This window comes from Hippichthys cyanospilos, chromosome 9, assembly GCF_059441005.1.
Source record: "Hippichthys cyanospilos isolate Australia breed blue-spotted pipefish chromosome 9, RoL_Hcya_1.0, whole genome shotgun sequence".
Lineage (NCBI taxonomy): Eukaryota > Metazoa > Chordata > Actinopteri > Syngnathiformes > Syngnathidae > Hippichthys > Hippichthys cyanospilos.
The window spans coordinates 2,495,427-2,512,500 of record NC_142377.1 but is presented as its reverse complement, the minus strand read 5'-3'; the positions used below and the strand labels follow the sequence as shown (position 1 = coordinate 2,512,500).

The following is a 17,074-nucleotide window of genomic DNA, read 5'->3' as shown; positions in this document are numbered from 1 at the left end:
GTAAAATGTAAAAATGTACACAGAAATTTCCCCTCAATAAAATCTCAGAAGTTTTTTACAATGCTTTTGAACTTTCAATGAATTTTGTGACACCCCAAAATTGGGATGTCTCAGTCAGTTTCGGTCCCTGTTTGTGTCATCAATTGATAGTTTGAATATATGAATTTTGCAAAGTATCTGCTAAGTACTAGACCCCCCCCCCAAAAAAAAAAAAAATATGTGTAACATGTAACATGGTTACACTGAAGTTACTTCTAAGGTTTAATTGAGCTGGTATTTCTCTAATAATAGAAAATCTATAATATTTAGACACAAAGACAAAGTTTTAATGATTATTCATAGTTTTCATTTTATACATTAAACGTAATGCATCTGCAACATATCTACATTCACATACAATATTTGAATTTCTTAACAGGTACTGTGTGTCCTTGTATATGCAAAGTTGTGTTAATGACACATGTCAATGTGTGTCTTCATCTTTTGCAGATGTTTTTATCTAACAATAAAATTCTCATTTCCACAAAATTATTCGACCGCTTCTTTCCTCGCTACTTTGTCAACTTTCTCACTCCTTAATCGAACTTTTGGTGGGAGGTGTGAGCATGTTAACAGAGGAACGAGGAACTAGGAACTTGCAATTTAACAAGCAATTAAGATTAAAGGTCGCCTCAAAGGTTGCCACAAGGAGCACTCCACTAACAGCTTGAAACTTGTTAAATGAAGAAACGGGGAGGAAAAAAAAGAAAAGAAGCAAGTATCTGGCCATGCCCCAGATGAAAGGTATGGCTGAAGTGTGGGGAAAAAAACCTGTGCACTTGCGCCAACAGAAAAGGACACAATGACATGTCTCCTATGTACATAAGTGTGCCCTTGTTCTGCCAGTGCAATACAACCAACAGTCTTAAGGCCACCTGAAAGGATGGAGAGGAACGATTGCAGTATCTTGAGAACTCCTTGTCCTCCCGAGAACGAGTCCAGATATCAGTTGTTTTGGAAGGAGGCCTATAAAGTGTGATCGACTTTGAGTACATAGCATGAGCCTCTGAATGGGCTCTGAATGAGCTTCAATTAGTCAAATTAGCAATAAATCCGATGCGAGCCTCCAACTTCTCCATGATGGTTCAGGTTGAGTCAGCTTGAGTCTGAGCCTTGGTCACTTGCCTTCAAAATGGGCTTGCTGCCTCTCCTCCGAGCTGCACTCAGTTTGTTGATACAACAGAAATCCACTGGCTCCAATAAGGAGGATCCTTGTGATCAAGAATCCAATAATATACTGTAGATGTCTTCCAAATTTTCTATGGACAAGCTTGACAGACAAACCACCCTCAACTTGTTCAATGGATTGGCATATTTGGCAGCAAATGTCCCGGATCGGCAAGCGGGCAAGAACCCCCCCCCGTTGCCCTTCTCGTCGAAAAGAAAAAAAATAACCAATTGAATCAAGGGCCCAGCTGATTTCATGATCAGATTTAAAGGACAAGAAATACTGCAAAAGGCCACTTTGATAGATAACAAAATGAAGACAGCACACAACAAAAAGCAGCAAGAAGTGGAGAAAGGGAAGGCAAAGAAAGAGCAAGGCCTATCTACCTCTGCCAAGTACCAAGCAGAAAAGGAATTTATAAACATTTGCTCTTTACTTTAGGTTTGTTTACACCTACACAGTAAATGCGTTGAATAAGATTGGGGACTGTATTTTCCGCACTATAAGGCGCACCGGATTATAGGGCGCACATAGAGTTGAAACCATAGTACTGGCTGGGGTTGCATTATGCATCCACTAGATAGAGTTGCGTTATGCAGCCACTAGATGGTGCTTTACTAAAGGGAATGTATTAAAAACAAGCAGCAAAGTCATCAAACTTCATTAATAGAATATAAACATTATTTATACAATATAAGCGTTGTATCGATATTATACTAAGAAATATTCGTTATTAAAAAAAAAAAAATCTGAAAAAACAGACAATGCGCAGAGCGCAGAATAGATCCAGATCAAGCCATGCAATTGTGAACGCAGCGCCGCAATCCTTTTGATTTTCCCCTCGGCATGCATTATATATTTTTGACCAGCTATTTCATTATGGAGCACAAAGAAGTTACGCATAAACGAAAGTCAGGGAAATTTAAACTACAAACATGCAACAGTATGAGTGAAGAGCCAAGCGCGGGTGGAGGCGTGGCGCCTTATATTTTTGACCCGCTATTACGATATGGAGCACAAAGAAGTTACGAATAAACGAAAGTCAGGGAAATTTAAACGACAAACATGAGTGTGGGGCCACACACTCTTAAGTCCTCAAAAAAAAAAAAAATCGTGTTGGGCCTGCAAATCAAGTTAATTAATCGCACTGGGCTGTGTCGGCTTTAATACCCTCGGGCCAGGTCGGTTTGAACTGGATTTTTTAGGCATAAACTATAGTTTATGCAGTCAGCATTTGATCCATATATAAGGCTCACTGGATTATAAGGCTTAAAACTGTCAGCTCAAAAAAAAAAAAAAAAATCAGGCTTTTGGGTGCACCTTATAGTGCGGAAAATACGGTACATTTATGCATTTCACATTTTGAACCTAGGACTGTGAACTGCACAACAAAGACATAGAGAGTTGGTTGACATGATGCAGAGAAGTAAGATACAGTGGTACCTCGGTCCTCGAACGCCTCTATACTCGACCAAATCGGTGCTCGACCAAAAAAATCAAGTAGGTAATGCATCGGACCTCGATCAGATTTTCGGTTCTCGACTAGCCGAGCCGAGCCGAGCCGAGCCGAGCCGAGCCGACCCGAACGCGCTCCTCGGCTCTTTTCGGCCAGTTCAAGCGCCAGTTCAACTCAGACCGCCAACGGAGTAAGACTTACGCAGTTTGTTTGAGTACGTATTTCTTCCCAATTTTCAACTTTTTTGTGTTGCGCTAGCCCTTAATGATGGGTCCTAAGAGAGATAGTGATAAGGGGAAGGCAAAGAGAAAAACAATGAGGACCACTATCGAACGGTAGAAAGAAATAATAGCAGAATATGAAAGTGGTCTACGGGTGTCCGACCTCGCATCGAAGTATGAAATGGCAAAGTCAACCATTTCCACTATCTTGAAGCATAAGGAAGTGTTAAAGAAAGCTGATGTTGCAATGGGAGTGACAGCAATTAGTAAGCAAAGGCCTCAGATAATGGAAGAAATGGAAAAGTTGCTTCTTATCTTCACCAAGGAAAAGATGTTGGCAGGGGACAGCATTAGTGAAGCTCTCATCTGCGAAAAAGCTCTTCAAATTTACGAAGATCTATTGAAAACTACTGGAGGTGAAAGTGCTAGTTCATTTACTTTCAAGGCAAGCAGGGGATGGTTTGAAAAATTTAGACACAGAACGGGAATTCATAGAGTTACCAGGCATGGGGAGGCATCCAGTTCGGACAAAGCAGCGGCTGAGAAATATGTTACAGAATTCAGCGAGACCATCAAGGCTGAAGAGTATGTTCCTGAACAAGTGTTTAACTGTGACGAGACTGGCCTGTTTTGGAAGAAATTGCCGGCCAATACGTACATCACAAAGGAGGAGACAAAAATGCCTGGTCACAAGCCTATGAAGGACAGGCTAACCCTGTTATTGTGTGCCAATGCTAGTGGAGACTGCAAGATCAAGCCCTTATTAGTGTATCATTCAGACAATCCCCGTGTATTCAAGAGAAATAACATCATTAAAACTAAGTTACCAGTTATATGGCGAGCTAACACTAAGTCATGGGTCACAAGACAATTTTTTACTGAATGGGTCCATGAAGTGTTTGCTCCCCAAGTTAAGGCATACCTCATCGAAAATAAGTTGCCATTAAAATGCCTCTTAGTGATGGACAATGCCCCTGCCCACCCTCCAGGTCTAATGGATGACTTAACAGATGAATACAGTTTCATCAAGGTGAAGTTCTTGCCCCCCAATACTACTCCCTTACTCCAGCCTATGGACCAACAGGTAATTGCTAACTTTAAAAAACTGTACACCAAGGCCCTCTTCCGAAAGTGTTTTGATGTGACATGTGATACCCAGTTGACCCTTGGAGAATTTTGGAAGGATCACTTTAATATCCTCAATTGTGTTAACTTAATAGACCAAGCTTGGAGTAACATCACTTGTAGGACATTAAACTCTGCATGGCGAAAACTTTGGCCTGAGTGTGCACCTGAAAGGGACTTCGAGGGTTTCCAGTATGAGGCTGTTCCAAGCACTTCTGCTGTTATTCCTGCTGTACATGTACTACTGAAGAAAATGCTGTCATGGAGGACATTCTTTCCATGGGAAAAAGTTTGGGCATTGAGGTCAGCAGGGAGGACATTGATGAGCTTGTGGAAGGCCACTCTTCTGAGTTAACCACAGAAGAGTTATTGCACCTGCAACAACAGCAGCAGCAAGATTTGGTTCAGGAGCAGGAATCCTCAGACGATGAGAATGTAAGAGAGGAGGCTTCCAGTGCAGTGATCAATGACATGTGTGCTAAGTGGGGTGAGTTGCAGGCGTTTGTTGAAAAATACCATCCTGATACCACAGTCACTAACCGTGCTGTGATAATTTTCAATGAGACTGTTATGGCGCACTTCCGAAAAACAGTGCAAAAAAGGCAGAAGCAACTTACAATGGACAGGTTCCTTCTTAAAGAAAAGAGGAAGGCTACTGCCCAGCCAGATTTACCTCCACAGAAGAGAGAGAGAAGGGAGAAAACCCCTGAAGGCGCGTTACCTAGCGTCATCATGAAAGGGGATTCCCCTTCCAAGGATTAACCCTCCCTCCCGTCCTCGCCGCATCCATTCCCGTATGCCATCAGCCACTCTCCAAAACGTAAGTAAATTATACAAAATGCTTCATAATGCTTTATATATCTTTATCATGTACCGCTTGTGCACATTTACGTCCTCATTGTTGTTTAGATACATGTTCTTATAATATTTTAGGTATTTTTCTTAATGGTAAAAACGGATTAAAATAGTTTCCATTATTTCTTATGGGAAAAATGGTTTCGGTGTTCGAACAAATCGGTGCTCGACCACCACCTCGGAACGGATTATGGTCGAGTACCGAGGTACCACTGTAGTCTCGATGCCTAGGAGCAGGTTTCAAGGTATTCTATTATAGTGTGGATGGGAAGACAAATGGAGTAAGAATTATCTTCATGGAGGAGTTAGTTGTGAATGTTCTGTAGGTTAAAAGTGTATCCGATAGAGTGTTGAGTCTAAAGCAAGAATGAGAAGGTGTGATCTTCATGTTGTTAGTGAGTATGGCTCACAGGTAGGATGCGAGTTGGAGGAGAAGGAACATTCCTGGTTGGATCTAGATGAAGTGATCCAAAGGCATCAAAGAAATGAGAGTTCTTATTGGTGCAGCCTTCAATGGACATGTTGGCGCAAGACACAGAGATGATGAAAAAGTGATGGGCAGGTTTGGTATTCAAGAGAGAAAGGCAGAAGGTCACATGGTGTTTGACTTTGCAAAAAAGGATAGTGAATACTTCCTTCCAGAAGAGCCATGAATATCAGGTGACCTATTAAAGTGTAGGAGTACACTCATAGACTCATCTTGTGTAGGCCGTACTTGAGCTCATAACCAGCTCCTCCTGTGCTGATCTCTAACCTTTCTCATGATCACAAAACACCTAACGAAAGAGATACCTTTCATAGAATCACCAGCCTAGATCGATTGTCAGTCATGCTTGTATGTCTTCCAATTCGCCACTTTCCCATTCAGTTTCATTCTTATGGATTTGTAGCTCATTCGAGCCTCGTGTAGTAGTGATGTGTTGTTCACAAACGGCAATGAGAAGAAAGGGTTAGAGACACACACAGCAGCACACTGTAAGCAGCACACGAACAGGAGAGACAGGGAGATGAGAGAGAGCTCCAGAGAGCTACAGAGACTGCCAATCTTCGCTAAAGACTAGCCGGAACTCCCATCACTATCGTGTAGGTCACCAATTCTCATTGCTTATTGTGGGTATGTTAGAGTGTCACTGAGATTGTGGACTAGTGGAATAGGTGGCTTTTTATTAGAAACCGTACGATTATATGGGCGGATATTTGGAAATTTTACGTATATTGGTATCGGCCTTTTTTCAATTCGACCGGACAATATGAAGAAATCAATGTAAATGTGTTGCCTTTCAGGCTGATTCAACGGGATGTGTTTTGTTTCAAATAATGCTAAGAAAAAAGTTACTATATTGTTAAATGATTGATGTGTTTTTTTGAATGATTATTGTTTTGTTTGTGTAAAGGAAAGGTTTTGCTGATTGAAGTTCTTCTGGTTTTGCAGATGACCCATTTCTTGGTTTGATCACGAGCGAAAGAGGCCGATGGTTGCGCTCATCTGACGCCATCCTTGATGAATTATCAGGCAGGAATGCCGTCAGTTTCATTTTATTATATTTCACACATATGTGTAGCAATATTAAGGTATATTTTAGTTATTTTGCCAATATAATTAGATTCGGATTTGCCAATGACGCGTTCCGTTTCCAGGTTTGATCGCTGGTGAAAAGAGGCCTGGCCGTGCATGTGGGCCCCACCAACACTTCTTTATTTTTTTCAGACTCTTGTTAAAGATGGATGCACTTAAGTCTAAAAGTGCAGTCTGGCAGTATTTCATTTGGTCAATAACACCAGGGAAGACTGTGCGCAAAACATGCAATGGTGAAATCAGCATGGGAGCAACAGTAACAAAAAATAAAAACACCTTCAACCTGTGGTCCCACGTTAGAATTCATCACCCTGACTTTTATGAAACTTTTAGGTGGAGTCATGTTTAACTTTTACTGTAATTTCTAGGAAACATTTTCAGAGAGCTATTTATTTAATTCAACCTTATGAGAAATGTTTCTGAGTCTAGGAAAATCAGACACTTCTGGAGCTATGATTGAACCCATATCGGTCGATCTCTACTTTTTATACAGGTGACAAATTTTGGGACAAGTGTCGTTCATGCAGGAAATGACTTCACTGAAGTTTGGAATATTTTAATGGTCCAAGGGCACCAACATTGATAATGGTTGGTAGGAGATAAAATGGCAATTTCCCTCAAATAAATGCAGATTTTTAAAATGTAGTTAAATGTAAAATTCTCAAATTTTTTAGGGAGCAGTGGGGGGTATTATTTCTATCACTGTTAAAATGACAGTGACAATGTCAAAATCAGCAGGGAAATCAAATACTTATTTCCTCCACATATATTAAAGATATGCAGTACAGGGACCTGAGTTCAAATCCACCTTTCTTCGGCCTTCCTGAGTGGAGTTGGTATGTTCTCCCCGAGCCCGGCACACACGCTTCATGCATGGCAGGTGTACTGGATATACAGTAGACCTCTGGTCTACGACACCCATGCCTTTTTTCAGCTTTCGACGTGATCTGCGCCGTTTTTTCATCCCCTTTTTACTGTATTTTTCCCGCTTTACGACAAAAACAACCATCATGACCCTAAGGGTTGGCTGTATTCGTGTTGTTTTGTCTCCATCTTCAGGCGTTTTTAGGTCATTGCTCTTATTTTCTGGTCCTGTCATACTGCTTCCGCTGGAATGTGTCACCGAGATGCTGTCTGCTATTGGTCTGCGTCACTGTCAAAATGGTGGCATGCTACGGACTGTATCGCGTCTGAGTGCTTAAATAACTATTTATTGTGCATTTTACTGCTTAATTCAAACTTGAATGTGTGAGCCATGGGCCCTAACATTGCTAGTGATGTTAAAAAGATGAGTAAGAAGATGATTTATATAGAAATGAAGCTGGACATAATTAAAAAATACGAAATACTAGCCTAGGCTGGGCTACCCTCAAGAGGTAATATGGCCATAACAAGCTGTCACATAAAGGTAAATAAATCCTTTCTATATATTTTATTTATGATGTTTTTTAATTGTCTACATTTATATTATATATACACAGCACTTAGTATTTTGATAACATTTTTTTAATATGTATTTACAACTTAGATGTTTTTACCTGGGGTTTTACATACATTGGCGAATTAGCATAGGTTGGGATTGCCTGCCATACGGCGAATTCGCGTTACGATCCCAACCGCGGAATGGATTAATCACGTAATCCGGAGGCCCACTGCTCTAAATTGTCCTTAGATGTGATTGGGTGCATGAATGGCTGTTTGTTTCTGTGTGCCTTGCAATTGGCTGGCGACCAGTTCAGGGTGTCCCCCTGCCTACTGCCTGAAGTCAGCTGGACAAGCACCTTGTGAGGATAAACTGCTCTAGACAATGGATGGATGGATGGAACAAAAGAGTGTGTGAATCGTATGTGTATGATTGCATGAACTTGCCAAAAGCCTTGAGCGTAAGTGAGCTGAAGAGCAGAAGGATCAATAATGACTCCATCCTCTTGGTCCTCTTCATGAAGAGATTAGGTGTTGTGTAAGTCAATTCTTGCGACTATATCTTACAGATGAGTCCCATTTATGTCTGGAAAAAAAAGCCCAACAGGAATAGTTAAGTAAATGAAGGGGAGTATGAAACTCAGTCACAGCCGACACGCTTGGGACGTAACAGCATCTCATTTCTGCAATCAGGGGGTCCAGGATGCCTAATAAATACAAATGACAAACCAGCAAAGAAATGTGAAATGCTCATTTAGGAATGCTAAAGTTTTTATAAGACAACAAGTTCTTTGGTCTTGTTGATAACTCCCACAGAAACATAGCTAGCACAGCTAACTTAAAACTGCTGCTCCAGCAACGTTCCAGTGTTGGTAAAGCCAAGGTTAGTGGGATTAAATTAACTTCTTACACCGTGAAGACCGCCATTTATCGTAGCCGTAGCACTTGGCTTGTGACCGACAAAGGGTGCGGTTCCACGTTGCAAAGTTTGCGCTTTAAAAAGACAGTCAGTTATATTTAGAGGTACAATGTGGGAGGTTTAGTGGCAATCGGTAATGCAAGGCGCCCTTACAGTGTCTCAGAGAGACCATACTCTGCATGCCCACACCATTGGGGTCAGGGCACTGATGAATGACGACTAACGGACCAGCAAAAAACGTTTAAGTGCCCACGCAAACCAAAATCTAAAACGTGATTTGAATTACCGTATTTTAACCCCTGCATAACTAAAAACAGAATCTTTTTTTTTTCCGCATATCTGTGTTTGAATAACATTCATTTGAATGCAAAAGAAGTAATATGTCATTTACAAGGCTTAAAATGATTTGTTTATGGATAGTATACATTTGATAAAGTATACAATTTGATATAGTATGCATCCGTTTGGAACGTTTTATTGTGTTTGCATATAACGGCAAAAAAATAAAATAAAAACACACTTTCGTCAAGCGTAGCCTAATTGCTTTTTTGTTGTCAACAACGAGGCTGCGTGGATATTTTTTTTCTGCTGACTTTAACGCATTATGAAAAGGGAAAGACAGCTTGATTTATCTCTTCAAGCCCTTAGACGTATGCTTGAACATGCCGGCAGGTGAGGGGAGAAACAGTGAAGGGCAAAGTTCCATGTTCTGATCTGACAACAGTCCTCACTTGGGTAATTAAAGCTTGGGATAATATTCCAAGTAACATGATCAGCAAATCATCTTCGAAGACCGAAGTCCATTTCAAACAAATTGGACGTGTCCAAATTTGTGCACCCGTGGAAGAGTAACGAGGATGTTTGAACAAAAGACGGGTAAGAGATGGATGACTGGGATTTAAATGGGAGGGGCTATTTGGGGTGTCAGAGAATGATGATGACTATTAGGGCTTTTCGGCAAATTAATTTTCAGCTGTGTCAAGAAAATAAAGCATTGAAACTTCTAATAATTTTATTGTTGCAAAATTAGTTTTAGCATTTGCGTCTACGCGCATGCGCACATTGCCTTGGACTTGTCTCGTTTCCGTAACATTCTAGTTATAATTTCAGTCAGAGGGCGGGTATGAATGTAAAGTCTAATATATTCTCAGTGTGTTTGTCACACATTTACCTAGTTTTTAAATAGAGGCCGGTAAATTCTGTTCCAAAGAGAGATTGGTTGATTTTTTTTAAATTTTTTTTGCCCGAAATTTTTAAAAGTTGAAGACAACTTGAAAATTTGGTATTTTAGTCAGACACTTAAAGTCAAATCAGCATTTGTCAGTCACATAAAATGATGTGGCAGGCCGGCTCTGGCCTCCGGGCCTTGAGTTTGACACCAATGCCCTGTCAAGATGGCAAGTTGTGTTAAGTTGTATGAAACCGCTGAGGTTGGCTGCAAAATTTTAACATTAGTACAACATTAGTAAATACGGATGTGTAAATGTATGGCGTTATATTTGTGCCACAATTACGAGCGTGCGAAAAAAAAGTTTGAGCGGAGAAAATCAAACTGAGCGAGCGAAAACAGATTTTGAGCGCAAGAAAAAAACTATTGAGCACGTAATGATAAGAGTTTGAGCGCGCGCCGATGGAGTTTGAACACAGAAAAAGAAATTGCTCGCTCAAAATTCCTTTTTGCTCGCTCGGGATAGCCCTCTCTCGCTCAACATCTCGCTCTTGCTCGCGATACTCCTCCCTCCCTCGCTCAACATCGCGTTTGCTCAACATCGATCTCTCGCTCGCGCACTTCTGCTCACGCGTTACGTTTGTGCCACAAAACCAGCCAATCAGAGCTTGTAAAAGCACTTTGATTGACAGCTTGGTATCCAATGAGATTGCTTATACGCTATCCGTTGACGCACTCTTGTTTTGCCCTGTGTTGACCTGGAAAGGGCAAACCAGAGTGCGTCAACACGGACTTGGGCTGGAGAATTACTTTTAATATTGTTATTATCACTGTATTGTATCATTTGACAGAAATACCTTGTTAGTTTTTGTACTTTAATAATATAAGCCCACCTCCTCCCGCCCTCGTCGATGTGACGCACTCTCGTTTGCTCGTTCCGGGTGAACATAACAAGCAATCTCATTGGATACCAAGCTGTCAATCAATGTGCTTTTACAAGCTCTGATTGGCTGGCTTTGTGGCACAAACGTAACGCGTGAGCAGAACTGAGCGAGCGCAGAGGACGACTCGAGCGAGCGAGAGCTCGATGTTGTGCAAACGCGATGTTGAGCGAGGGAGGGAGAAGTATCGCGAACGAGAGCGAGATGTTGAGCGCAAGAGTGCTATTGCGAGCGAGCAAAAAGGAATTTTGAGCGAGAAACTTCTTTTCAAGAACTTTTTTTCTGCGCTCAAAATCTGTTTTCGCTCGCTCAGTTTTATTTTCAACGCTCAAATTTTTTTCTGCGTGCTCGTAATTGTGGCACAAATATAACGCCATATAAATGGACTCTGGGAAATTTAAAGGAACCAGACCTCCAGCAATGGGCCCAAATATTTAAAAAAAAGGGGGGGGGGGCGTTAAATATTTTGTGATTTCCCCCAGAGGAAGTCGTTACATACTTTCTGATTTCCCCCAAAAAGTTTAATTATATTGAAAATACAAGCTTCATTTCTGATTTTAAAGAAAATGCACGAATTTAACTTGTTAGGTGAAAAGTACAGCATCCTGAATTTAGCCGCCCCTAAGGTTTGGAACTGTTCAGACACATGTTGGACGATAAACGCGTTTTGCAGAGAAAAAAAATAACTAATTGTGTTGTGGAGTTATGACGCTACTGCGTCAAACGCAGCACATTTTAGATTACATTCTGGAGCAAGTGGAGCGAACGCGTGAGAGTATTATCCTGTCTGTTTGTTGATATCCCTTACTTCCAGCACACCTGATTCAATTGATCAGGCTCATTATCAGGAGTTTGGTGACGAATTCATCTTTTGAATCATATGTGATGGCAGAGCGAGACATTAAAAACAGGCAGGAAACGGCTCGCTAGGAACTGGAGTTCCCTACCGTAGCCCTAGAGTAAAATGCAAAAGTCTACACAGACAGGTTCGCTGGTGCCAAATTTTGTAAATGATAAAAAGATGAAAGAATTGTGATGGAGGCATGGCGTTTATTTACTTACCTTGGACGCTACCGATGTTTTCCAAAGGCTGCAGCAGCAAAGAGAGCCGCTCAGTTTTCGCAGGGGATAGAAAGGCGTTTATCTCCGCATCAAGCAACAAAAACACGTGTTTCAAACTAACACGAATTTGGAAATGTTCAGTGATAAGTGGAGCCACATTCTAATGTCAACCTCTCCGTTCCTCACTGCCCCTTTCTTTTTCCTTGCATCCCTCCTTTCTTTCCATCACAGTCTGGTCGATTTTCAGACCAAATTGACGTCTCCAACGCTTCCGGGTAGTTTCTGTTTTACAAAGTAAAAGCTTATTTCTCGTGTTTTTTTTTTTTTGTTTCTTTTGTTTTGGTTGTTGTTCTTTTTTTGTTTTGTTTTTATTTTGTTTTCTTGCCCATACCCAATTTTGGGTATGGAGATGCCTGGGCCAGGTGTTAAGGTGGAATTTCTTTTGTGCTAGCTACTTTCTATTTCACTAAACAGTATTTGTACAATTTGATTTATATTGGATTTTTAGTGAGGTCAGCGTCAACAAAACATATGTACTGTGTATATATATATATATATATATATATATATATATATATATATATATGCTAAAAAAGCAGTGCAACAGTGCAACTTAAATATGGGATACACTACTAAAGTATTGCCATTCTATATTGATTCAGTGTCATTTCCTGGCCTGTAGTCAAGTACTGTATAATGCTTCACGCTAACGTTATGTATGCTAGGGTCAAGTACTAAGACAACCTGCTAAGAATTTTACATGCTACCCTGTAATCAGGTTCACAAGGCTGGTCGATAAATAGCCAGTATATTTAAGGATAAATGGCCAGTATATTTAAGTTCATACTAAGTATTATGTTGTCGTTAACGATCCCGTAAAACTTGCTAACAGTTTATTTTCATCACTACAAAAAAAAAAAAAATATATAAATATATATATATATATATATATATATATATATATATATATATATATATATATTAGTGACGTCACATAAGGTGTGCCAGGTCAGACGGGGTCACAGAGGAAAGGTTTTCAAAATTGACTATTTTGTCTCCTAAAGTTAAAAAAAAAAAAAAAAACAGGTGGTCAAAAGGCAGTCATAGAAATTATGTTGGTTCTCAGAATTCAAAACTACTTTCTTTCCAAAGTACAAATAAAAGCAGGGCAACTAGATGATCAGAAGGCCAAAACTTGAAATAAAATCTGTTCACTGGATTCAAACGTACTGGCTCACAAAGTTCAAATTAATGTAGTTCAAAACGGTCAAACGGTCAAAGTCCAAATCAAATCTGTTCTCACTTTTTTGTGTTTGGTTTTAGTAGCTCCTTCTTTGCTGTCTCGAGTGTCTCTCGCCCAGCAGCCCAGGCTTCTCTCTCCCCTTCCAATCATCCAGGCCTGCTTTTATCTAATGGCTTAAGCGGCAGCACCTGTTGTGGTCGTGATGCTGGTCAATGGAGTCCTCGGAATGTCGGCCAATTTTGGGTGTGGCGTTTGCTTATAGCGGCACTCCACTACACGTCCCATCTTGATGCCTATATATATATCTATATATATATATATATATATATATATATATATATATATATATATATATATATATATGTATATATGTATATATATATATATATATATATATATATATATATATATATATATATATAAAATAATAACTGAAGCAATAATAACATCATTTATAACAATATTAATAATAGCTTCCAAGTGTACAGCTCTTTTTTCAATTTCTCTGAGTCACCAAGGGGAACGCCTAACACCTGACAAAAATATATAAAAAATACAATAAATATCTAACTGACTGAACATGACAAACCTAGTGTTTTGTACACTACATGCTACTTAATTAAACAGCGGCATACACTTAAACAATTGAACAAAAACCTTTGGGAGGAGTTCAGTGAGGCCATGGAAAGTGACTTTCAGATGGCTTTGAGAAAATTCTGTCCACCATCCAATGTCTCAGTAGAAAGAAGCAGTGCATTGCATGCATGATTGCTTGGCCATGTTCACGTAAGTTTGACTTGATAGACTTCCACCACGTCCACCACTTACAATACCTGCACACTTCTCCTGGAGAGACTTTCACCGCTAGAGGGACGTGCCCGTCAACTCGAGCAGAATAATTTGGTAGCTGTAGATGTGATGAACACAGCTAATAGTGTGGGTCAAAGTCGACCTGCTAGTCTGGTTAGCATTAGCCCTAGGACATACCGTACGTTCCAAAACCACAAGACACCAGTTTTTAATGACCCTGAGAGGCAAAAATGCGTCCGCAGGCTTCTATTTGGTCACCACTGCTCTGCCCGTGGAAGTTCGAGATGCTACTGCAGTAGACAGTTTCAAAACCTGATCAATACTTTTTTTATACTCATGCATTTCGTTGAACTGTTTAACTGCCGCTTTCTTCTTTTTCCTTTCTGCCCCTTCTCTCAGCCTGGAGCATGGGCTTATCAGTGATGAACTGATTGAATGCTACCTTGCAGATCTGTGCTGAGCAACCTGAGTGAGTTTGGTGGGAAACCCCCGCAAGGCGCTTCTGTGGAGATGAACCAACCAGGCCTGGTTGTGAGGCAACCATGCCTGAAGGCGTTTCCTGGCATCAAGTCATCTTCACAACAGAAACGTGTTACTCAAAATGGCACGTGTGATCTTATCTTGATGGAGTGGACCGGTGATTACAATTTTCAACTACAGAAAATGGCGAACCAACGACTGTAGACGGACGGACCAGCAAAAAAAATGTAAAATGCCCCCCTCTGCAGACATCTATTTACTCTTGCATTCACACTATTACTGAGTGGGAACTGATACAAAATATACCATTACACCAACACAATCAGGTATTTTTCTGCTGTAAAAGCCTCACTTGGTCAATAAGACATTATGTTTTTTCCCAGGACATCACACCTTCTGTCTATCCACCCGTGATTTTTATTAACAGCAGCATCTTAAATGAAAATGAAATTGGATATGGAAATTTTAAAAATCACAGTTATCCACCTCTGCTCTCTCCTTACATCCCATTGGGAACTGAAAGTGGCAGCAGCTATAATAAAATGCAGAAAGTGAATGATTAATAAAGATCACTTTAAGACTAAAATGCCACAAAAATAACATAAAAATGCACTTATGTTCAGCCCCCACCCCCTACACATCAGTCATGTGTCAGCTAAACAGACCATACACAGGCCTATTCCCAGTGGGACCCAGTGTTTGGGGGAAGTGTCTATTCAGTGAGGCACGTCTAATTACGCGGCACTAGAACATAGAGAAGATCCTAAGAGGCTTATTTTATCAATTCAAATTTATAATCTCAAGAAACAGCTCAGTCATTCTTGAGAAAGTGATGTGGTATACCCACCAGCATGTAATGTTTATATTGAAACACCTTTATTCACTCATTCATCCATTTTCTATACCACTTGTCCTCACAAGGGTCATGGGCTTGCTTGTGCACATCCCAGCTGTCTTTGGGCGGGAAGAGGGGTACACCCTGAACTCGTTTCCTGCCAATCATAAGGCACACAAAGCATTTACACTAACAACTAACCCTAACCCATCAACCATGTTTTGGGCTTGTTAGAGAAAACCAGAATGCATGGAGAACATGCACTAGGAGAACATGGAGGCTCCACACAGGAAGGCTGGAGCCAGATGCGAACCAGAGACATTGGACCTATAAGGCAGACATACTAACCACTCTGCCACTGCCCACCACTTCCACATTTACAACCATATTTAGAGCATCCATCCATTTTCTATTTTATCCACACTGAAGGTCTCTGGCTTGCTGGTGCCTATCCAAGCCGTCTTTATCAGTTTACTTTTTGTTTTGTTTTGTTGCCCCGCAAACTGTGCAACTGGTTGCAGTTTGGGAAAAACAAACAAAATAACAAACAACATATGATATCATTATCAACTGTTAACTATTGATTCATTTGAAAACTCTGAAGTATTTCATCCAGCTAAATTTGGAATAAAATATTTCACAACTACAAAAGTACAAAGAACCAAGTCAATTCACAAAAACAGTTGCAACTAAGTCAACAATATCTGGTTACATTTCCAGACATGAATTATCAAATAGAGGTGGACAAAAGCAACAGATTGTAATTTATAGATTGTAAAACCACAACAATAGCCTAAATTATTTCCTGCTTAACAGTACTGTCATTGTTGCAAAAAATCAATGAGACAGTGTCATTGTAAAGAAATAGAACTTACAGTGTGCACTTACAGTGTCTTCATGAAGAAATAGAGCTAATTTACTGTCATCTCAGTATGACCACGCCCCACCCAGACAGCCCTTGGGGGTTCTACCCTGACTTCAAAATGAGATGTGCATGCGCCATTAGCCAGATACCAGCAGAAAGCCATTAGCTCATGTCATATAGACCCCCCCCCCCCCCACACACACACACACACTCCTCCCCCAGGCACTTAATTTATCCAGACTAACGCCAGCTTGTAACCCTTCCCCCACCTTTCCGCTGCCTTCAGTCTGGAATTTATCATATCATATGTCCATTTGCTGAACCAGCCCTTAATATTAATGTCATTTCATTTCATGTTTGACAATCAATAATGTTTATAATCAATCAATCAATTAAACAAAGGGAGACAGAGGAAGATGCTATTAAAGTCTCAATTTTGAGTTTGACCTGCTATTTAAATCTGCAGAATTCTGTCGGTTTTATGTTGAAAATATCCATCCATCCTGCCATTTTCTTTAAATATGTTGGTGTTAATCATGCAGGCTTGTTCGGCCTGTTGAAGATAGGATTTTGCTGTAAGGCAATTCATAAAAATAGAAATATATGTTTTTAAAAAACTTCCATTGATCATCTTTCTGTTTAAATATCTGATTCTTTTTGAAAAAAGGAGTCAAGAAAAAAAAACAGCGCATCGTAGTAGTTGAAGAAACTTTTCTGTTGCTGCCAGTTGCTTTCCTCAACAACTGTTGCTATGCAAACCAAAATATTCGTTGGAAAATCGGTGCTCAAAAAATTAAAAAGAAATTTGAACTCTTTCAGTGCAAAGACTTTCCGGAAAAGGCAACCCCTAGAGTGCCAGCCAATTTTGAGCATTTTCACTCATTTTTCA

General features: G+C 40.2%; 1 protein-coding gene across 2 annotated transcripts in view; it reads right to left on the bottom strand.

Moving 5' to 3' along the window:
* The window catches only part of cntn2 (contactin 2), a 61,800-nt gene extending 49,620 nt beyond the window's left edge, over positions 1–12,180 (bottom strand). For both annotated transcript variants that reach the window (XM_088423040.1, XM_088423041.1), the window contains exons 1-2: positions 11,953–12,180; positions 8,310–8,448 (exon numbers count right to left, since the gene is read on the bottom strand). In XM_088423040.1, coding sequence (XP_088279166.1) covers positions 8,310–8,382 — 73 coding nt within the window. In that variant the 5' untranslated portion in view covers positions 8,383–8,448; positions 11,953–12,180. The remainder of the gene's footprint in view (positions 1–8,309; positions 8,449–11,952) is intronic.
* Positions 12,181–17,074: the final 4,894 nt, after the last annotated feature.